Here is a 23,661-nt window from a genome sequence, read left to right on the forward strand (position 1 = left end):
AGTTTTATTTACTTAATTTTATTACAAAAACTGTTGATAATTTACCCACGCATGGACTCTTTACAGAAATGCGGTATGCTGAGCCCTGAGTAAACCTAACAGACAGATTGGCAGAGCAGTGACCTCTCGAGCTCCCCCGGATCTGATCGCTGCCGGAAGCGGAAGTGAGTGTTCAGTAAACGTATCGTTCTGCTACCTTCACGAACCACCACGCAAATTCTGCAGCCAACTGTCGCTTAATTTTTACAAACCTTTGAGGTGCAACAGTTTCAGCCGCCAAGATGTTTAACAGAATGACAAGTTTATGGATGGGCGATGTAAGTATTGTGTTTTTGTTTACTTTTCTTCGATAACTCAGCGAGTTTGTAGATTAGAAAGCAGTAGCATGTAGGTTTAGCTCGATGTTACGCAAGCATGGCCAGCAGGCCACGCAAACACTCACTAAACTAGAAACAAAAATGCTGAATGTACACCGAATTGAAGTAATGTTTTAGCACATTTGTAAATATGGCGGTAATTAATCCGTGGTTTATTGTATTTTCTTATGTTTACTCTCAGTAGGCCTCTCATATTTGCATACGCGTTTTTATGTCGTAGTGTAAGTAATGAGATAAACTACATGTCCGGGTTATGATTTCGAGTTGACTCAGTAATTATTGAACAAAGTGTAATGCACTAACCTGTACTTTAAGTCAACTTGTCTAACTTAACTTCACCGACGCCCGCGCTGTAAACGGACACGTGACACAGAACTCTGCTCTTTTTCACTGCTTCCTTATGTAAATCATTAACATGGTGTGTGCTTAAAATATGCTGACAGGACTTTAATCCCATTATTTGTTTTACAGTTAGACCCATACATGGATGAAAACTTCATTAAGCAAGCTTTCAGCACTATGGGAGAGACTGCCTACGGTGTCAAAATAATTACACACAGAGTTACCGGGTAAGATTACATCTCTAAATAAAGTGCAACAGTTGAAGTAAAAAGCCTATCAAGCAGGAAATGTATTTTTAATGATAACCTGTAAACCTTTAAAGACAGACCTGCAATGAGGTTGTTAATTGATGGTACATGCTTTTGTTTAAGCCATCAACCCTCATTATTTAAACTTCCTTTTTTTTATATCAGTATAATTCCATTTAAAAACTACATTACCCATAATTCTGCAAAGAAATCTCCCTGAATCAGAATTGCAGCAAGCAAATAGAAAAAAGAAAAAATCCCTAATGAAAAAATAAATAAATGTGGACATGCCAATCTAGTATCTAGGCAACTTTTTAGGTCTACAGCTTATTTCTTTGTGTTAATAATATCCAGACTCACTGAACATATGTATATTATTATATTGCCATATAATTATTACAATGCTTATTTGCCTTTGAGATGAGCTGAATATTTGTTGACAGAAATCATTGAATATTCTCTTGTGTGTTTCCTCAGAGGCTCGGCTGGATACTGTTTTGTGGAGATGGCAGATGAGGCCAGTGTTGACCGTTGTGTGCAGAGGCTTAATGGGAAGCTGGTTCCAGGATCGAATCCGGTAAGATGCCAAACTTTCACCCATTAGATTGTGTAGTTTTGGCATCTATATTTGATTTCAATACATTCATATATATAGATTATTATAGGAAGGCATAACCAGCATGGCCTCCACCTGATATGAGACATTACTCCATATATTACTAGTGATGGGTGAGTTACAGAGCTCAATTTCTTCCCTAAGGAAGGTGGTTGAGGCTGTTTTTAAATTGACTTTGTTTGAAGCTGGTGAATAAACTCTGTTAGGAACTAGCTGACGAATGGGATAAAGCCAGTACTGATTGGTGGAGGTATGTGGAAATAATAGCTTCCTTACTCAAATAATATAACTCTATTTGTCAGCGAATTGTCTCCATACTACAGGCAAAGGATATTTGATTTGCTCAATGGTTGTATTTTGTTTGCATTTCAGCCCAGGAAGTTCAAGCTAAACTATGCAACATATGGGAAAAGGCCAGAGCCTGGGTAAGCACACCATGTACAGAAAAACATTTTAGTTGTTGATTTATTGTTGAGGAACCAAAAAGAAAGTAGTTGCTAAAAGTTGAATATTACATTTTACAAACTGTGGAGGATTCTTTCACTTTATACTTTCACTTTCTTCCTCAGCCCAGAATTTTCAGTCTTTGTTGGAGATCTCACATCAGAAGTGGATGACTACCAGCTTCATCAGTTCTTTCTGAAAAAATTCCCTTCATGCAAAGGAGCCAAAGTTGTCACTGATCCCTATGGGAACTCCAGGTATGACATTTTTCAGCCGCCAACTCTGTACTGCATAACCTTACTTGGCTTTCTCTGACAGTTTGACCTACTGATGTTGACCAAAGATGAGTTAGTTGAACTAGAAGAGGTCTCATTTACCTTTTATTTTGTATTTTTTAAAAGCTTATTTTCAGTCGATACTCTTTACCCTCCCTCTCCTAAAAGGGCCAGACAATACATGGATGTGATTTGCCGTTGTTACAAATCTGCTAAAACTATTGTTTTCCCCATATAGGGTAAGCAAGAGCAACTCACAATTGAAGTGATGCTACTTCATGTTAAAAGTAAAAGAGAAGTTTCAGTTCTACCATCAAATTAATTATTACTTTCTGAATACATATTGAAATATGCGTAAACTGCATGATGAGGCGCATGAAGCATGAGGGAGCGGGTGCTGATCATCTAGTTTTTTCACATGTACAGGGGTTATGGCTTTGTGAAGTTTAGCGACGAGAATGAACAGAAGAAAGCCCTCGAGGAGTTTCAGAATGCATCAGGCCTGGGAGGAAAACCCATCAGGATAAGCATTGCCGTCAACAAAGGGTACATTTCATTTGAACTTTAAGTTTTAAGTGGTCGGTGACTTTCTGATATTTAAATTTTAACCTCCCAAATCCACATGACATTTCACCATATTCTTTCTATTTCATTTTTAGCAATAAACAAAGCAGTTACCACAACCAGAATAACAGCTACAACACCAACTATCAACAGCAGTACTATCAACAGCCTTACAACAGTTACTATCCACAGTGGGGTTATGATCAGTACAGCGGTTATAACTATGGCTACAACCCATATGCTACCCCACCTCCAGTTCCACACGGGATGATGGGGCCACCCCCACCCATGGGGATGCCCCCCGTGCCCCCTGACATGCAGGGATCCACAGAGGTATTTTTAATAGTGATTCATGGAGATTAATAGTATTTTTTAAATATAAATTCAAACCATTTCTGTTCTACAATTGACCTTTTTTTCTAATGCTTCAGCAGTCACATGATGGCACAGAGGATGTTGAGGAGGACCCTGCTGAAGGTAATATTTCGTAACATTTCATTTGGCTGTTCAATTGACCAAATTGTTGATTAGAGCAAGATAACACATTATTAATTACTATCTTTCTTCTCCCCTCAGACCCAAACCCACAGGTGGATGTGGAGGCATTAAATAAGCAATATATGGAGCGCAGTGAGGAGCTCTACGATTCGCTCATGGATTGCCTCTGGCAGCCATTGGACAGTGTCACGTCTGAAATTCCTATGATGAATGGTTCCTGACTGTCTGAACCAAGCACCGTCCGGGATTACTGTACTTTGGGAAGGAACATGCCTTTTTATAATGCTTTGAGCAAGTTTTTTCCTTTTCAGCCTTTTATTTGGAGCTTCATTCGAGCAGGCAAGAAGCTTTCTTCGTGTGTGTCCATCACCTTTTTTCAAAGTTAGGTAGTTATGGTTTTGTTGTACAGGTTTTTTTTAAAAGATGGATGGAAATAATCTTTTTCAGTACTATTGTCATTTTAACCAGGATCTATTCCTACTCTTGCCTTATTAAACTTTTTCATTAGAAATTTGAAGCATGCTTTTTTGTGTGTACAAATCTTGTGTGGTCCAAATAAGCATCTCTTATATACAGCCCTTTTTTGTATGTTGTGAGGCCACTGATGGTTTTTCATTTGTGAAAGCTTTGTTCCAAGGTATGGTTCAAGTTTAGAGATTTTTGCAAAATGAGACAACTGCATAAAAATGTATACCACACAGACCCAGAATTATTTTTTTCTGTCTTTAAATTACATATGCATTTGGGCATAAATGAATCACAAGTTTCTTATTTAAGGCTGAGCTTTCCAGAAATTCTGTGAATATTTTTGTAATAAAAAACAAATTGAGATGGTCAAGGAAGAATCTAATAAATCAATATGATGTCTCATTTTTGTCTTCATTTGTTCTGTATTCATGGTTTTATGTGTGAAACCAGTTCTGTATTAGTGTTCAAACTATTGCCAAATATATTTAAACATGAACCTGATTAATGTTTAACTCATTAAACATACCGTTCACCCTAAAATGGAAATTAGGTCACCATTTATTCAACCACGTTGTTCCAAACCTGTATAACATTCTTCCCTCTATGGAACACAGAAGATAGTTTGAATGTCAGTAAAATCCAAACAACAGTGAAAATCTTAAAGTCATACAGGTTTGAAGGGAATTTTTAGGTGAAGAACCTTTTTGACCATGTTGTTCAATTTGAGTGAGGATTTAGTAAGCACACATTAAAATGAATAAAGACCAGCAATTTTGATAAAGAATTGATCAAATATACATCTTGTATTGGTAGAGATTTGGACAGATATTCTGCGGTTTTCACTGGTATACTGCTGCACCACTATGTATAGTTAGCCCAAATTCTACCAAGCAAATTGCTCAAGCCTTCTCTAGTTGATCTCTTTAGCATTACTTTCACACAGTGTCTCAGATGTCTCTTCCTGTTTGCTCTGTGTAGACAAAAGTCCCACCCCTGGCCTCCCAGGGCAGTACCAACTAGGTCCAAGTCGGTACCAGCCCTGATACAACGCTCTCCAGCTCAAACAACCCAGGGCACCTCCCAAAAGCTGAGTAGGAAACTGTGGGAAGTAAGCCAGCAGGCAGAGCAGCAGGAACACCCAGAGACTCAACAGCAGGACGCAGAACAGGAAGAGGATGCGCAGCGGGGCTCCAGAGGGTCCACCCAGGCTCAGGTAGGGCCCAAACACTGCAGTCTCCTCAGCTAGAAGTAGGCAGCACAAACACAGTAGGAGGGCATCTTCAGATACTTCATAGCCACGCCACAGCATGCCAGAGCGGACACAGGCCTCCTTTGTTTCACCTTCTCGTAAAAGCAGTAAAGGTTGATCTCCACTGGTCCCTGAAGCCAAATCAAGATTGGAGCTGAGGGGCTCATAGCAGCTCCCAGTGGCATTTTCCAACAGACAAAGCAGTTTGCGGAAGCCCAGCCACAGTCCACCTGCCACAGCTAGCCGAGAGAGGTGTCGTAAGGACAGTGTGAGTGAGCGACGAACTGAGAAAGACAGGACGAAGACAAAAGAGCCAACAAAGATGCAGGTCCAGCCCCAACCTGAGCGCAGGAATACCCTAAAAGTGAATGACATATTACTGTAGTAATATCGAGCACAGTGTACCCTATATACACCAGTATGTGAAAAGAATAGTAAGTCCAATTTTACAGTATTCATAAAATAGTTAGCAAAAAGTATTCAGATGACCTACTGCTTCTGGTGAGATTCTGAAGTGCACAACTAATGGACACTTTACTATTGTATGAGGTCAAGGCAGATGATTTATAGATCACATAACAATGAAAACATGACGATTGTATGTCCGGATTACATTCAAGTCCTGTGAATCACTGTTGATCTATGTGTAATCTATGTGTCTGTAATTTATGTGCGAGTCATTGTATCATTCACTCAACTGATTAGTTCAAAAACTTGATTTATTCAGGAACGCTATAGACCTTAATCAGGTTAGACTGTATTTTGAATTTAATGTGGAGCAAAACAACACTGTGAGGGATAGACTTATAGTGTTTACAATGACATGCACTGTATAAAGGCCTTAGATCACATACTTTTCACAACTTACAACTTTAGTCTACTAAAAGTTTATTCTGGAAAGATGATTTGTCAGCTGAACAATTTATGTTGTTAAACAATAATAGTACAATCCACTGAATGTGCTGTATGCCTATCCCTCACAGCCTTTTAATTTCTATCAAAAATTAAATATGGCGTTATCCTAACTAAGTCTTGTGTTCAATTTCTTGTGTTTAACACATTTTAAAGTGTTTCAATTTTTTGTTTTTGGTGGAGCAAAATTAGAACTGTCAATATTGTGTCTAAAATGTGTTCAGTATTAACTGAATGGACTGTTGTATAAAGCACTGTCACACTCACTGCTGTTGTGATTACCTGCAAAACAGCAGCACCTACTTAATTGAATATTCAATTGCACAGATATGATTTTTTGTGTCTTACCTGTAGAGAAAGTGAGTCTTCTTTGCAAAGACACTATAATGGGAAACCCATAGGCTCAGGAGGGGCCCAAACAAAAGCAATGCCGACAGCAACAAATGAAAATGACGTCGAAATGATGCGTTGCCAAGAAGTCCAGCTGCCAGGTCAGTAATGACCACAAGGATAAAGTTTAGAAACATTTGTATAATTTCCTTAACTACACCAGCAAATTACAGATAATATGGATTGGTTGTTGTTAAAGTCCAGTCTCTTTCAAAATCCAAAAAAAACTTCCTCAGTGACTGCTGCAGTGTGTTGGTGTTGTAAAATTCCCCTGATGTAAATGTTAAAAAAATTCACAATTTATGCAAGCTTGTCCAATGACCAATGCAAGTGTATTTTTCAGTCAACTGTTTGAAAAAGGGTGTTCTCATTCACTGGAATCACTTTTCTGGCAATGTATGTAGATATGCTTCTGTAATTACAGTCACATATATTGTTGCATTTAATCCAGGTATAAAAATGGCATGTGCTACTGTAGTAGATTCCTTTTCTTACACTCTGTGTCCTTCAAGAGATTTTCACGGCCTAGCTCCCCTCTGATCTGTATCTTTCCGGGATCTGCACTCCCCTTATGTTCTCGCAGCCAACAACTTCCGTTTACTCCTTGCATCCAAGAGAAAGAAAATCCTGTTCATTCCTGATTTCCATGTTCTTTCTATCCATGGGTCTCTTTCATTTCTCTAGCAGCACAACTGCTCTAACAGAGGGTCTCTTGCACCTTTCACATGGCCCACTCGCTCCCCACCCCCTCAGAACAGAAAAAGAAATGTTGTCGCCTTCTGTATGTTGGTGTTGGCAGGTGTCATGTTGCAATTAGACAGTTCTCGTTAATGGACCAAATGATCACTGTTCAAAAAACTGGACAAAAATGATAAGTGCATAAATGTTCACAACAGCTAATATGAATTTCATTAACTCTTAAATCTCTAGATAATGACACATTTTGGTTCTCTTTTCAGTGGATGAGCAGAAAGCACTTCTCGTAAAATGTCAGTGGTTCACTGCTGTATAAATGTCACTAAATGCTGTGTACAGTTACTGGGGTGCTTTTCAATTCAGCCATATTTAGCTCTAACCTTTGTACTGTATCTTCATTCCTCTCTGCTGCTTTCTCCATTCTTAGATTCAGCTGTTGGTGCTGCCTGTCTCTGTCAATCAATGAGTCCCTCTATGGTTTCCACTGTCTGCACCAACTACATTATCTTTTCTGTCTCTTACAAACACCAGTCTGCTCTCACTCCTTGCTGTATATAATTAGCTCCATATTAAGATAGCCTAAATATATTGTCTTTGGTATGTGCTATATGAGCATGTAATGTGATATATTCCTGTAAATAAATGTCCCTGTCCTATTGTTCTTGTTCTAAAATTCAAGACACAACTATAATTCCTCAACTAAAAGATTTCAAGTGATCATAGAGTATTTTTAGTTCATGTTTAGATGAAGACCGTGAACCTTTGTACTAAAATGAAAAGTAACCTAAAGGCCTAGACCAGGGATGTCCAAACTCGGTCCTGAAGGGCTACTAACCTACAGACATAGGGTGCTTCTCAATTCTTATTTGTGCATCCTCGTTTCCTTTCCTTGCGTCCTTTCCTCGCATCTTAGCTCCACCGCTTCAGGATACGAGGGAAGGATGCACATAAAAGACGCGAGGATGGAGGAATTGAATCAAGTGAAATGATATATCCTCGCTCCCTTTAGCATCACTTTAGAGCGTCATCAGCTGTGCAAAATGGATCTGCCCTTATGTTGTTAAAGTTTGTTTTTTAAGACATTCAAAATAAACATTAATAAAGCAAGATGCCCTGTTGAAATATATGACATGTATGGTTTATTTAAATTGCAAAGGCAAAATATAAATTAAAAATTATTACAACAGATGAGAAGGGGGAGGAGAATTTACACATGCGTCAGGTTTTTCGATGAAAAATACTTCCGCATAGGATACACCTGTGTATCCTCGCTCATAGCTCATTTGGAAGGCTCCTCACTCCTCGTTCCTCGCCTCCTCACAGTGCAATTAGAGAATTGAGATGTCCTTCAAGATGGCTGAGCTCGATCGGTTTCCGGGTCATAGGATGGAGGACGGAGGAGCGAGGAAGCGAGGAGGGATATTGAGAAGCACCCATAATTTAGCTCAAACACACCTGACTGGACGTTTCTAGTATGCCTAGTAAGACCTTGATTAGCTGGTTCTGTTGTGTTTAATTGGGGTGGGAGTTAAACTTTGCAGCACAGCAGGATTGGACACCCCTGGCCTAGACTTTAGTCCATTGGTGTCCAAACTCGGTCGTGGAGGGCCACTATCCTGCAGCGTTTAGCTCCAACTTGCTTCAACACACCTGCCTGGAAGTTTCTAGTATGCTTAAGACCTTGATTAGATGGTGCAGGTGTGTTTAACTGGGATTAAGTTGAATTTGGACATCCCTGCTAGCAATCTTTACAACGGCATGTACTGTATTAAGGTCCAACATCATATGTAATTGTAACAACTCACTACTACTGTTTTACTGAGTTTCTGTCTATTGAAAGTCTTTACTAAAGATGTTTCATCAGCCGAACAATTGCCATGTATTTCTGTCTCTCACAGCGTTGTTTTCATTCCTGTTCAAATTTAAAATTGGCGCTACCCTGAGTAAATCTGTTGCTCCTGTTATTCAAAGCTCACACTATTATGTAGTAAATGTATGCAGTGTTATGTCCACACAATAATGAACATGTTTAGGAAAAAATTTGCCCTGTTTAATAGAAGCTACAGCTGAGAAGAGCTCTGCTGTTGGAAGAGGTGTAAGTGAGGCCAGCAGAGGGTGCTCACCCTGCAGTCTGTGTGGGTCCTAACGGGGACGGGGACACTATACTGTAAAAAGCACCGTCCTTCGGATGAGACGTAAACCGAGGTCCTGACTCTCGGTGGTCATTAAAAATCCTAGGATTTGTCCTTCGAAAAAGAGTAGGGGTATAACCCCGGCATCCTGGCCAAATTTCCCCATTGGCCTCTGACCATCATGGCCTCCTAATCATCCCCATACACTGACTGGCTTCATCACTGTCTCCTCTCCACCAGTAAGCTGGTGTGTGGTGGGCGTTCTGGCGCAATATGGCTGCCGTCGCATCATCCAGGTGGATGCTGCACATTAGGGGTGGTTGAGGATATTCCCCCCTTCTATGTAAAGCGCTTGGAGTACCCAGAAAAGTGGACGTACATATACCCAGATAAATGTCACAAATTATTATTATTATTATATTATTTATAATGCAGTGACTACAAAACATTGAAATGATCAAAATGATGATCAAATTGACATCATTACGTAGGTTATTGATATGATGTAATAAAACATTTCAGTATATTAGTACATTGATTTTATATCAGGTTAATGATATTTTCTATGCCCTAACCCAGGGGTCACACTTGGTCCTGGAGGGCCGGTTTCCTACAGAGTTTAGCTCCAACCCTAATCAAACACACCTGAAGCTGCTAATCGAGGTCTTGTTAGGTATACTAGAAACGTCCAGGCAGGTATGTTGAGGCAAGTTGGAGCTAAACCCTGCAGGACACCGGCCCTCCAGGACCGAGTCTGGTGACCCCTGCCCTAACCCAAGCCCTGCCTCTAAACCTACCCTATACCCAAACATGTGAAAAACACTAGATTCAAATAAAACCATGTTTTGTCCCATTTTTAAGCCTTTTTAAAAAGCGAGGACCAGTAAAATGTCCTCACTAGTGAGTTGTCATATTTCACTATATAAGTGAGTACATTTGGCCCTCACAGGTATGTTTAAACAAGTACACACACACACACAAACACACACACACACACACACACACTTTTTAATATATGTGTGTATTAGTTTTTGTAGTACAGAATTACCCCCAAGAAGCTGTGCTCACTGAGTCAAGGCTACAGCACCCAGTATATGGTACAGCTTGTGTTCATTGTGTTCAACTGTTTACCAGAAGGGGGCGCTTTAAAGGGGTTTAATAATAACTCTCTTCAACAAATGAGCAACTCCTTTGGTATCTTATCCAATGACGCCTCCTGGTTCTTGAGTTGAGGATTATCAAGTTAAACTTTAAGGTTTGTACAAGAACGTTTTTTTTTCTTTTTCTCTCATTGTAATTGATGTGTACACAAATTCTTCATCTGTAAGAGATCAGTAGCCTAAATATATTAATTTAGCAGATACTTCATGCTTGCACAGGATGAACAATAGGATACTTTGTCAATTTAATCAAATGAATTACTTTCTGCATGTCTTTTTTCCAGTGGTGGAGGTAACGAATTACAACTATTCACGTTACTGTAATTAAGTAGGCCTAGTTTTTTTTCGGTAGGCCAACATGTACTTGTTTGTGTATATTTTTAAAGCTGTACTTTTACTTGTACTTAATTAAGTACAAATTAAGCAAAATAATCTACTTTGTAACATTTAAATCAGTTCGTCTTTTCTGAACCGGGAAAAGCCGTAGCAGCAGTTGAAGAGCAGCTGATCAGACAAAGAGCTCAGTACTGGAGTCAAAAGTTTGGAGAAACAAACTACATGGTAGTGTTATCATAAATATCTATATTTTAATACCGATACTGAAATATCTGACACGGTTCCATTACTCATTTTCCACAGTAGCTATAGCAAACACCAGTGGTTCCCAAATACGTTCCTGGAGCCCCCCCAACACTGCACATTTTGCATCTCTCCTTTGATCCGAATTAGGTGTGTTTGATTAAGGTGACAAAACATGCAGTGTTGGGGGCCCTTCAGGAACGTGGTTGGGAACCACTGGCCTACACCGATACAAACTGCGTCTCGCTCTCTCCTCTCCGACAGAGTTTGACCCGCATCCGCCTCCTGTCAGTTACAGAGTCTGAATATCCACGCGGGATTGCAGGTATTTCGCATAATTTTAATCATTCCTGCGCAAATGTGGCGAGCGCTTTATTGTAACATAACAACACAGTCATGTAATCGCAGAAAACTGGATGCGAGCTCTCAAATAGCCCTAACTTATACAAATAAACTGCCTGTCCTTTCACTCCGATATTGCTTGTGCGCACTCAGACTGTGTGCTATCTCGATCTCTCCGTGCTTTTATAGTAGAAATTATTTATCTTTGCACCTACTAGATTAAACTTTGTCAAAAGTTATCATTCAGAATAGATCCATGCCTGACCGATGAAAATGCTACTGGAAATTGAAATGCACCAGAAAGTCTTTCAATATGAAAGATGGAACTTTAATTTCTTTACAATGTAAGTTTATGCTAGAAATATTTCGGAATGGGATATTTCTATGGTTTGTACATATAAATATCCTAGTCTAACTGCATCACTACATTGTACAGACATTACAGGTCAAAGCCAGCTGATGTTCCATTTATCTAAATAAATAACACATATGGCTCTTAAATCACTGCTTATAAAAATTCAGTGTTGTCATATTTCGAATACCTAAAGTAAATCGAGGCCATTTGTTTTAGAACTTTATTACTGACTGTGTACTTGTCTTTTTTTTTTTTTTTAAATTCAGTTCAGTTTGAAATCAAGCTTCTTTGTAAGCTTTTGCAACAAATTTACCCAATTTTAAAGACACAAATACACAGAATGACCAAATGTTTAAGACTGAGATTTGTGTAATGGTAATTATTCAACCTAGTGCGTATTTTTATGAGACCAGGTTGTAATTATTCAATGTTTATAGGCTATGTAAATAAAAGCCTGTATTAAAATCAGTTCATCATATAAAGTGAACGTACCTTTTTTTAGAAGACTTGGATTAAATCACTCAAAGCTTGAAATAATGTTTGCCTTGCAAAAAATGGATGAACAAAACAATTTGAAATATTAAAATATATATATGGCAGTATACATGTGGTAGTTTTGCCAATGGTATTGAAAATGATTGAAGTCATCATGAAATCAAAAATGACCCTACTTACTTTTTTAGTGCACATGACTAGTCTTGTGGTGGTGAATAATTAAACCGTGCAAGTCAATACACCGGGAAAAAAAATTCTCTGCCATCGTAATATTTAATCAAAAACTGAAAATTTGCTTCCGCTCTGGAATGGCGTTCTCGCTTTTATGACATCAGTTTGATGGCTTGTGGAGAATCCTCTTCTTAAGTATGACGTAAGGACTGCTGTTTCCGGGTCCATGTCTCTATACTCATTTCACTTGAGAATCCTATCTCAACAGCCATTTATGAGCACTATTTAATTAATATTATACATTTAAGCTATTTAAAAATTTGCTGTGCACACTACAGTCTCCGTGCTCACAGTGTCTCAGGCACAAATATTTCAGCTGAATCACTGTCTGGCCATCTGGGTTTTCAGTATGGAGATAAAGGTTAGGGTTATAATTTTTCAGTATTACATGACATCGTGGGTGTACATTAGCACAGTTTGTTGTTTTCTTGGGGCATCTGGCAGAGCATTAGGACCCAGAAGTGAAGATATTAATTAATATTTTTTGGTAATTCATTAAATATCGCCGCTAAAAAGTAACTAGTAACTGGTACTCTAAGTAGTTTTAGAGAAGAGTACTTTTACTTAAGTACCGTTTTGACACCAGTATGTTTACTTGTAATGGAGTATTATTTCACCAGTGTATCAATACTTGTAATTAAGTACAAATTTTAGTACTCTTTCTACCACTGCTCATTTCTTTTAGGTTACTAAATATATAAACCAAAAGATTATTGTGAGCTAGAACTATATGTGTGTGCGCATGTGTGTGTGTGTGTGTGTGTGTGTGTGTATGTGTGAATGTAAATATGTACAAGTCATTATGTTTTAAGGCTGGAAATGCCATGTACAAATAACGACACTGATAGGAATATGTCCCAGGTGTTCACTGACTCTTAAAATGGGCTCTTGGGAATGACTGGAGTCACAGTGTCATCCTCATAGAATGGACAGCATGTCTGCGGTTTATCAGCTGTCTTTGTTTTTTTATAAATAGCCACACAACAGAACCTTTTAAAACATCCTGTAGTTCTACAATATAAAACAACCCATCACACATTCTAATGCTCATTTATGACCAATTAGACACATTAAAAGTTAATTTTACCTTTATTGCCTTTGTATCATATTCTTAGTCTGTCAACTTTTTTATAATCAATAAAGGCACCATTTACATCTTTAGTTCTACTATAAATGGCCTGTGTTCATATAAACACTCCACTGTTAATCACTACTTACACTGCACATCTCGAGGCTCAAATCATTAACAGAATGATTGGAGGCCATTTAGCTTCGTAACTACATCTAACCTTTGGTTCTTATGATACCCAGATAAAATATGCTTTCTGCTCTCTTGACTGAAGAGCACAGTCATCCCTGGCACTTATTGTTAATCCTCTGCTAAAGCTTTGATTGACATCCAGGGCAGCTGCACGACTGGGTGTGCTCCGTCCCACCACTGGGCTGAAATAAGTGCTAAATCCATCCAGTACAGAGATGATACAGACGCAACGATATGCGTCGTGCCCAGCATCATACAATCAGTCACGAGTCACTTACAGGCATTGTCTCAAATACTAAACCTTCCAGATGAAATGGTCCAATGATGTAGTTTAATTTGGTTCATTAAAAATAGTATTGTATGGAAGAATATTCAATTGTATTTTCAATTGCGTTTTCAACATGTGGGCTCATAAATTGTGACAATCCAAATGCAATTGCAAATCTTGCATTACAGTTTGCATTTTCACTTTCGCGAACGCACAGTGACTGCCACATTTCAAATGAAAAAGCAAAGTCCATTTGCAACTGTATTTCTCATGTCTTACGAGCTAAGCCTGTCCTATTTAAATAGCTAAGCCTGTCATATTTAAATAGCAATATTAATTACCACATTTGCCTTTTTACTTTCTCTGCTTCTTGCATATAACCTACCAAAACTCAAATGGAATCGCAATTCCTTTTGCATTTGAATTTCCTGTCTTCACGGAAAGCTGTCAATCAATGTGAGTGGGCGGGACTATACTAGGGGGCGTGTTTGTATTGGGAGGTGACGTCACTCGCAGACGACCGTGCCGAATGCTTTGATCAATGCAGGTGATCGGTAAAGGCTCCTCTAAAGGCAGCTGCCAATCAGTTCGTGCCTGTGTGAACGAACAGAAAACCTTCCTGGAACAATACATTATTTTTTTATAATAATAATTATTATAATATTTTTTTTTACCACAAATGCAGCAATTATACCCTGCTAACAGTGGGAGCGACAGCAGTACGCACAATAGGTCAATATTCACTATTACCCAAACGCTTTTCACTCACTGTTTCTCTCATTCCGATTGATGCAAATGAGTAAACAGACAATTCTACACTTATCGTTTCTTACAAAGAAATGTAGAAAATACATTTATTTTTAACAATTAGGCTACAACACTGTATAACATCACTGAACTAAATTATACACATATGCAAATCACATTTCTTATTAATATACATTTATTAACAATAAAGATTAAAAATAAGAAATTGAGATCTCAAGAAAAATAAGTCATGATAACGAGAAAACAACGTTTGTTATGTCGAGATCACAACAAAAATAAAGTCATGATCACGAGAAAACAAGAAGGGAAAAAAATGCATGGCTGCTTAGAACTTCCGTAATAATAGATCGCATCACCTGCTTCAAGATCTTTTACTGTTTGCACTCCGATTGAGGCACAAATCTGCACGTATTTACCTATTTGCCACCTATATCTTATTCCTATCTTATAATAGAGAACCTTCCTCAAGATCTCTCAGTCTGTTTACACTCCAATTGATGCACTTGACAAAACAGAAAATACTGCTACTCCTACTCTGCCTGCCCTAGATGAGACTTCACTTTACACCAACGATAGGCACAGCTGTCACAGAACATGCCACAGCCAAGGTGAAGTAATATTAAAAATCATGTGCATCAATCGCGGTGTCCGGTGGCTGTACACAGTGAGAGATCTGGAGACTTGTGCGATGCTTTGGTGCCACTGCCCATGGGATGCATGCTCCATTACGGATTCAAACTGTTAAAATATGAAATACAAAATAAAGAAGGTGGAAAATGGGTAGATAAATATAGATTGGCACTGTTTTTTCATCACTGTTTTACAGATTAAAAGAAAGGAATAAAATGTACTGTAATAAGTGCAGAACTGCACTGTCTGTTTACTCATTTGCATCAATCGGAATGAGAGAAACAGTGATTGATGTTGAGACAGGTGAAAAGCGTTTGGGTAATAGTGAATATTGACCTATTGTGCGTACCGCTGTCGCTCCCACTGTTAGCAGGGTATAACCGCTACATTTGGGGTAAAAAAAAAATTATAATAATTATTATATAAAAAAAATGTATTGTTCCAGGAAGGTTTTCTGTTCGTTCACACAGGCACGAACTGATTGGCAGCTGCCTTTAGAGGAGCCTTTACCGATCACCTGCATTGATCAAAGCATTCGGCACGGTCGTCTACGAGTGACGTTACCTCCCAATACAAACACGCCCCCTAGTATAGTCCCGCCCACTCACATTGATTGACAGCTTTCAGTGAAGACAGGAAATTCAAATGCAAAAGGAATTGCGATTCCATTTGAGTTTTGGTAGGTTACATGCAAGAAGCAGAGAAAGTAAAAAGGCAAATGTGGTAATTAATATTGTTATTTAAATATGACAGGCTTAGCTATTTAAATATGACAGGCTTATAGCTTGTAAGACATGAGAAATACAGTTGCAAATGGACTTTGCTTTTTCATTTGAAATGTGGCAGTCACTGTGCGTTCGCGAAAGTGAAAATGTAAACTGTAATGCAAGATTTGCAATTGCATTTGGATTGTCACAATTTATGCGCCCACATGTGGAAAACGCAATTGAAAATACAATTTGCAATTCCTTCTGAAAAAAGTCCTGAATATTCTTCCATAGTATTGACAATGAATAAAAGCTAAATAAATCTGGTGATGTGCTGAGGCCACTTCTATTATATCTGTACGTCATAACGTAAATTTGTATATACTGTATTTAAAAGAGTAAAAAAAATAGTATATGTAGCCTACCTCACTGCTTAAAGTTCTTGACCTCAGATGCCACTTTTCATTAAAAGAACTTGTTGATCTGTAGTTTATTTAGAATTTACTTTATTAAGAGTTCAGGCAACGTGCTAATAAGAAACATTCACACTATTCAAGCGCTGCTCTTTGTGCTCTCAGACATCCTGTTTATTAAATGGGGGGTTGACATTGTTATGACAACCTGTTATCCTGTTACTTTTTGTTTGGAAATAAACATTAGGACTGTCGACTGTTTGACGGCCATATATTAGTAGTCTATTGTGTTTATGTGCTGTTCGAGGAATGGTGTGACTGTGAGACCTCTCACAATATTCCTATGGCTAATAGCCACCAAATGCATGTTACATCTAGCACCTAGTTATCCCCTGCCTAATGCATCAGAAACTTTTCAATAACCACTTTTATCACAGCTGTCTCTTGTTGAAGCCGAAATGATGGATGTACTTACATGTTGTGACTCCTTTTAAGAAAACATACAGTATCTCACAGAAGTGAGTACACCCCTCACATTTTTGTAAATATTTTATTATATTTTTTCATGTGACAACACTGAAGAAATGACTCTTTGCTACAATGTAAAGTAGTGAGTGTACAGCTTGTATAACAGTGTAAATTTGCTGTCCCCTCAAAATAACTCAGCACACAGCCATTGATGTCTAAACCGCTGGCCACAAAAGTGAATACACCCCTAAGTGAAAATGTACAAATTGGGCCTAAAGAGTCAATATTTTGTGTGGCCACCATTATTTTCCAGCACTGCCTTAACCCTCTTGGGCATGGAGTTCACCAGAGCTTCAGAGGTTGCCACTAGAGTCCTCTTCCACTCCTCCATGATGACATCACGGAGCTGGTGGATGTTAGAGACCTTGCACTCCTCCACCTTCCATTTGAGGATGCCCCACAGATGCTCAATAGGGTTTAGATCTGGAAACATGCTTGGCCAGTCCATCACCTTTACCCTCAGCTTCTTTAGCAAGGCAGTGGTAATCGTGGAGGTGTGTTTGGGGTCATTATCATGTTGGAATACTGCTCTGCGGCCCAGTCTCTGCTTCAGTATGTCACAGTACATGTTGGCATTCATGGTTCCCTCGATGAACTGTAGCTCCCCAGTGCCGGCAGCACTCATGCAGCCCCAGACCATGACACTCCCACCACCATGCTTGACTGTAGGCAAAACACACTTGTCTTTGTACTCCTCACCTGTTTTCCGCCACACACGCTTGATACCATCTGAACCAAATAAGTTTATCTTGGTCTCATCATACCACAGGACATGGTTCCAGTAATCTGGCAGTCTTCAGCAAACTGTTTGCGGGCTTTCTTGTGCATCATCTTCAGAAGAGGCTTCCTCCTGGAACGACAGCCATGCAGACCAATTTGATGCAGTGTGTGGCGTATGGTCTGAGCACTGACAGGCTGACTCCCCACCCCTTCAACCTCTGCAGCAATGCTGGCAGCACTCATACGTCTATTTCCCAAACACAACTTCTGGATATGACGCTGAGCACATGCACTCAACTTCTTTGGTCGACCATGGCGAGGCCTGTTCTGAGTGGAACCTGTCCTGTTAAATCGCTGTATGTATTGGCCACAGTGCTGCAGCTCAGTTTCAGGGTCTTGGCAATCTTCTTATAGCCTACGCCATCTTTATGTAGAGCAAAAAATATTTTTTTCAGATCCTCAGAGAGTTCTTTGCCATGAGGTGCCATGTTGAACTTCCAGTGACCAGTATGAGAGAGTGAGAAAAATTTAACACCAAATTTAACACACCTGCTCCCCATTCACAATTGAGACCTTGTAACACTAACGAGTCACATGACACTGGGGAGAGAAAATGGCTAATTGGGCCCAGTTTGGACATTTTCACTTAGGGGTGTACTCACTTTTGTGGTCAGCGGTTTAGACATTAATGGCTTTGTTGAGTAATTTTGAGGGGACAGCAAATTTACACTCTTATACAAGCTGTACACTCACTACTTTACATTGTAGCAAAGTGTCATTTCTTCAGTGTTGTCACATGAAAAGATATAATAAAATATTTACAAAAATGTGAGAGGTGTACGAACTTCTGTGAGATACTGTAGGTAGGCCTCTTTTTAATTTTTTTTGGTTTAGTAAAACTTAAAGTTGTACAGATTAACATTACTTAATAAAATAGTTAATATGTTCTAATTTAATGATACTAATAATGGTCAATACTTTTACAGCATTTATAAGTGTTAAACTGCTTGATTATTAAAGTGATGTACTGTATATTTAATATCTTGGTTAATGTTCATTTCTACATATACTAATACATTTATAGCATTTACAGTTATAGATGTTATAAATACAATAACTGGTAACAATAACACGTATATTTATAAATTATAGAAAAAAGGCATTATAAAAAAGGTTTAAAATGCCTTCTTTACTGCCTTAATCTTATTGTTATTCATTTTTTAAACGTTTTATCTGCATAAGAGTTGGTTCAGATGGATTTCCAGTATTGGTTAAACAACTGTATTATTCTAACTGTATTAATACAAATTCTGTCCTATAGTCAACAGATTCATCCCACAGTTTGCTGATATGAGTTTAGCCATAATAAATGTCATTACCTCTGCTCTGGAGTGACAGGAACATCAACAAGGTGTTGAAAAGTCTCTCTGGTGAACATACCAAGTTGGCTGGGAATCTGCTGCATTAGTGACGTCTTCTGATAATCTCTGCTAACAAGAACCATCAGCACCCCTGCCTGCCGCCATATCACTGGACACTAGACCATAGCCTCCAATGAAGCCTTTCTATTTCAAAATTCACATACTTTCCAGTATCAATACAAAACAATGCAATAGGCAATGGTATTCCTATTTAGGATGCTGGATTTTGTCATGTCAAAACAGAATCTTATGTTTGCTATGTTTGAAGATCATCTTGAAGAAATTGGGTGCTTGCATTACCATTTATAAAAGTTTGAGGTAAGATTTCTTGTTTTGTTTTAAAGTCTGTTGTGCTCACCAGGGCATTTATTTGATCAAAAAATACAGTAAAACAGTAATATTGTGAAATATTATAGAAAAAATAAATAAAAGTAATTTTGTTATAAAAATGTGGTTCATTCCTATGATGACAGCTGAATTTTCAGCTGCCATTATTGTAATCTTCAATGTCACATTATTCTTCAGAATACCACGACTGAGGTGAGACCCTTGAGCAAGGCACCGAACCTCCAACTGCTCCCCGGGTGCCGCAGCATTGGCTACCCACTGCTCCGGGTGTGTGTTCACTACTGTGTGTGCACTTGGATGGTTAAATGCAGAGCACAAATTCAGAGTATGGGTCACATACTTGGCCACACACCACTTCCCCCCCTTTTGAAATCTCGGCACCCCAAAATGAAGATTTTGTCATTTGTCACTTAATCACCCCATGTCGTTCCAAACCAGTAAAAGCTTTGTTTGTCTTCGGAACACAAATTAAGATATTTTGGATGAAAACTGGGAGATTTGTGACTGTCCCATTGACTGCCAAGTAAATAACACTGTTAAGGCCTAGAAAAGTATGAAAAGCATGGTCAGGATCGTCGATGAGAATCCTTTTTGTACTCAAAGAAAATAAAAATAATGACTTTTTTCAACAATTTTCTTTGCGTACAAAAAGTATTCTCGTCGCTTCATAAAATTCAGATTGAACCACTGATGGCAGATGGACGATCCTGACCATGCTTTTCATACTTTTCTAGGCCTTAACAGTGTTATTTACTTGGCAGTCAATGGGACAGTCACAAATCTCCCAGTTTTCATCCAAAATATCTTAATTTGTGTTCTGAAGACGAACAAAGCTTTTACGGGTTTGGAACGACATGGGGGTAAGTGATTAATGACAAAATTTTCATTTTGGGGTGGAGTAACCCTTTAATAAATGCTTTATTAACACATATACCTGCTGTGATTCATAATTAAGTCAAGTAGTTATAAAACATTTAATAGTTGCCAGTCATCTATTTTTGTGAGCTCATCTAAAGTGAGGAATATTTATGCCTTGTAAAGCATTTACAAAGGAGATTTAAAGGCTCAGTTATCTTCCAAACAGAAAAATGAAACAATACAGAACATTTACATTTATCTGACGCTTTTATCCAAAGCGACTTACAATTACTATATATGTCAGAGGTCGCACGCCTCTGGAGCAACTAGGGGTTAAGTGTCTTGCTCAGGGACACATTGGTGTCTCACAGTGGATTCGAACCCGGGTCTCTCACACCAAAGGCATGTGTCTTATCCACTGCGCCATCACCACATCACCACCCCAGAACACAGAAATATTTTTTTCAAGATGCAAAAAATAAAACTGTACGACTGTACACTTGATAAAAAATAAACCTCTGCAATGTCATAGAAAAAAAAAAATCAAGTGTACAGTTGTACAGTTAATTTTTTTTAGCATTCTGTATCCATCTGTGTTCTGTTTGTTTATTTTTTCTCTTTGGAAGATAACTGAGCCTTTAAATCTCCTTTGTAAGAGATATGGTTATAAAGAACAAGGTATTTATAGCTGCATTTATAAACTGCTTAATAATGACTATTAATGTTGGGACAATGCTTTAGAAAGGATGAAGTGACTATTTACTAATGCTTACCTACTGATTCATAGCGTGCAGTTATTATAAAGTGTTACCGAAATCTTTTGTAACTTATACATTTCTTGACTGTCACTGATCAATTTAATGCTGTAACAGCACGGCCAGGCTCCCCCGTCACTCAACTCCCAAGATCTGCCTCACCTGACTTCTAATCACGCACACCTGCACCTCGTCATCACCCTCATCACAGACACTTCATAAGCACTCACCCCAGCCACCACAGTTGTCCGATCTCGTTGCTACCTGCCGGACTCTACTCTGAAGCTCTCCAGTCGATGAGTATTACCTCTGATCATTTACCTTGTGTACTAACCTGCTGTTCTCCGTCCCGTCTTCCTCTCAGTCTTCAGACCCGTCTGTGTGTGATCATCTGTCTGGGATCCGACTCCTCTCCGATCACGCTCCACCCGCCTGCTAGGCAGAAAGACCCGATTAGCACTATCACCCAACACCTGCAAGATTCACGACCAAGAAGCTACTCACCTTGTCTCACGATCACCAGCACCCAAGTCCTGTAAATAAAGACACATTATTGCACTTACCTTCTGAGTCCGTCTGCATCTGTGACAGAAGATCGGACCAAGACCGGTAACAACATGAGCACGCCTGATCCCTTCCAAGAGCTAGTCGACTTAGTGAAGAGGCTCCTCACACCAGCTACCACCTCTTCACCACCCCCCGTTCCACTGAATCCACCAGCCATCAGCTCTCCTTCTCCGGTAATGTTCGCCAGTCCCATGGCCAGACCAGCGCCCTACTCAGGTGAACCAGAAGAATGCAATGGTTTCATTTTGCAGTGTAATCTCACTATCGATCTTCACCCACAAATGTTCACCTCAGATAAATCTAAGATAGCGTTCATCATCTCCTCACTCACCGGTCCAGCGCTCAAGTGGGCAGAAACTATTATGTCTCAAGCTGGTCCCGCGACTCACTCCTTCTCCCAGTTTATGAGCCATTTTCGCGAAGTTTTCAGCCACTCACCAGGCGACTCCACAGTTGGCGAACAGCTGTATCGGCTGCGGCAGGGCTCTTTATCCACCCGTGAGTATTCCCTCAAGTTCCGTACCCTCGCGGCTGCGAGCGGATGGAACGAGCCCTCGCTTCTGACTGCCTTCCGCCAGGGCTTAAACCCCTCGGTGCGCTTACAACTTGCAGCTTACGATGACACTTTCGGCCTGGAGAAGTTTATCCAGCTGGCCGTACGCTGCTCTAACAGAATGCGAGCCTGCAGCCCTGAGTCCCACCAGACCAATAACCCCCGCACTACATCCACGCTGCCCTCGTCTGAAAGTAACCCACCTGAGCCTATGATCACTGATTCCTATCACCTCACTCCCGGAGAACGCCGAAGACGTCTACAAGGGGGTTTGTGCCTATATTGTGGAAGCAACTCTCACCTCATCCTGGATTGCCCTCTTCGTCCCTCACGGCTGACGGTGAGTGGACTCCGACCTACCTTCCCGAAGATGCAACCTCTTACCACTCAGGCTCAGCTAATCACCGATTCCTTTTCCCTGTCAGTCACCGTCCTCCTCGACACCGGCTCTTCGGGGAACTTCATCTCTGGTCTCCTCTGCAAGCAGCTCCAGCTCCAGACCATCAACACCGAGACAACTTACCAAATCGAAACCATAACAGGTAAAGCCCTTTCCCGTCGTCTGGTGAAACACTGTGTGGGGCCTTTACTACTACAAGTGGGCAGCCTGCATCAGGAAGAAATTCATTTGCTGGTGATAGAGGAGTCCCGGGTGGACATCATCTTGGGTCTCCCCTGGTTCATTCAACATAACCCGACGTTGTCCTGGAGTACCGGTGAGGTTTTAAAATGGGGTAGTTGCTGTTTCCCAAGATGTTTCCCATCATTGCCGTCGCCCACCGCTGAGACCCAAGCTTCACTTCCCCTCTACTCCACCTCCATAGAGAGCCCTGTCGCCCAGCAGTCTGTCGACATCCCAGCCGAATACAGCCTATTTCAGGACGTCTTCTGCCCAAAAAGGGCTTCTCAGCTACCACCGCATCGGCCATGGGACTGTGCAATTGATCTGCTACCGGGTGAGTCAGTACCGCGGGGAAGGATTTATCCTTTGTCACTACCAGAGCAGAAGGCCATGGAGGAGTACATCGAGGAGGCATTGCGACAAGGTTACATCACACCATCTACCTCCCCTGCTGCGTCCAGCTTTTTCTTCGTGGCCAAGAAGGATGGTGGCCTTCGCCCATGCATCGACTACCGTAAGCTCAATGACATCACAGTCAAGTATCGGTACCCTCTTCCTCTTGTCCCTACGGCCCTGGAACAACTCCGCGGCGCAACTATCTTCACCAAGCTGGACCTCCGCAGCGCCTACAATCTCATTCGGATCCGAGAGGGAGACGAGTGGAAGACCGCTTTTGTCACGCCCACCGGCCACTATGAATATAGGGTTATGCCCTATGGACTCGTCAACGCTCCCTCGGTCTTCCAGGGATTCATGAATGAGGTGCTCCGGGAGTACCTCCATCGTTTCGTCATCGTCTATATTGACGATATTTTGATTTACTCCCGGAGCCTGGCCGAACACCGCCAACACGTTGCGGAGGTCCTTCA

General features: G+C 40.1%; 3 protein-coding genes and 1 long non-coding RNA gene across 6 annotated transcripts in view; 3 read left to right on the forward strand and 1 right to left on the reverse strand.

Moving 5' to 3' along the window:
- The first annotated feature begins 163 nt into the window (after positions 1-163).
- On the forward strand, positions 164-4,231 carry LOC306881315 (tRNA selenocysteine 1-associated protein 1-like). 2 transcript variants are annotated; one of them, XM_079435345.1, is made up of 9 exons: positions 164-317; positions 849-946; positions 1,445-1,544; positions 1,956-2,008; positions 2,153-2,284; positions 2,729-2,848; positions 2,962-3,199; positions 3,298-3,343; positions 3,443-4,231. In XM_079435345.1, the coding sequence occupies exons 1-9, from the start codon at positions 282-284 to the stop codon at positions 3,583-3,585; spliced, it is 966 nt and encodes a 321-aa protein (XP_079291471.1). In that variant the 5' UTR covers positions 164-281; the 3' UTR covers positions 3,586-4,231. The 2 variants fall into 2 exon arrangements, with proteins under 2 accessions (XP_079291471.1, XP_079291470.1); XM_079435344.1 differs by having other exon boundaries at positions 175-317; positions 3,301-3,343.
- A 376-nt stretch (positions 4,232-4,607) lies between these two features.
- On the reverse strand, positions 4,608-7,555 carry LOC306881352 (fat storage-inducing transmembrane protein 1). Its single transcript, XM_079435408.1, has 2 exons — positions 6,342-7,555; positions 4,608-5,439 (listed from the first exon to the last, which is right to left on the reverse strand). The coding sequence occupies exons 1-2, from the start codon at positions 6,518-6,520 to the stop codon at positions 4,743-4,745; spliced, it is 876 nt and encodes a 291-aa protein (XP_079291534.1). The 5' UTR covers positions 6,521-7,555; the 3' UTR covers positions 4,608-4,742.
- LOC306881353 lies at positions 4,955-9,020 on the forward strand. The gene is made up of 3 exons (XR_013785145.1): positions 4,955-5,045; positions 6,348-6,484; positions 7,507-9,020. It is a non-coding gene; the product is annotated as an uncharacterized lncRNA (long non-coding RNA).
- Positions 9,021-19,192: 10,172 nt separating this feature from the next.
- The window catches only part of LOC306881354 (myosin-7-like), a 39,571-nt gene continuing 35,102 nt past the window's right edge, over positions 19,193-23,661 (forward strand). For both annotated transcript variants that reach the window (XM_079435412.1, XM_079435411.1), the window contains exon 1: positions 19,193-19,407. The gene's annotated coding sequence lies outside the window, so the exon portion shown is untranslated. The remainder of the gene's footprint in view (positions 19,408-23,661) is intronic.

Source organism: Barbus barbus (genome assembly GCF_936440315.1).
Source record: "Barbus barbus genome assembly, chromosome: 15".
NCBI classification, from domain to species: Eukaryota; Metazoa; Chordata; class Actinopteri; order Cypriniformes; family Cyprinidae; genus Barbus; species Barbus barbus.

Coding starts and splice junctions, on each gene's coding strand:
- LOC306881315 (XM_079435345.1), top strand. CDS start 282: ATGTTTAACAGAATGACAAGTTTATGGATGGGCGAT. Junction 1,545..1,955: donor TGGTTCCAGGATCGAATCCG/GTAAGATGCCAA, acceptor TTTGCATTTCAG/CCCAGGAAGTTCAAGCTAAA. Junction 2,009..2,152: donor GGGAAAAGGCCAGAGCCTGG/GTAAGCACACCA, acceptor TTTCTTCCTCAG/CCCAGAATTTTCAGTCTTTG.
- LOC306881352 (XM_079435408.1), bottom strand. CDS start 6,520: ATGTTTCTAAACTTTATCCTTGTGGTCATTACTGACCTGGCAGCTGGA. Junction 5,440..6,341: donor AAGACTCACTTTCTCTACAG/GTAAGACACAAA, acceptor ATTCACTTTTAG/GGTATTCCTGCGCTCAGGTT.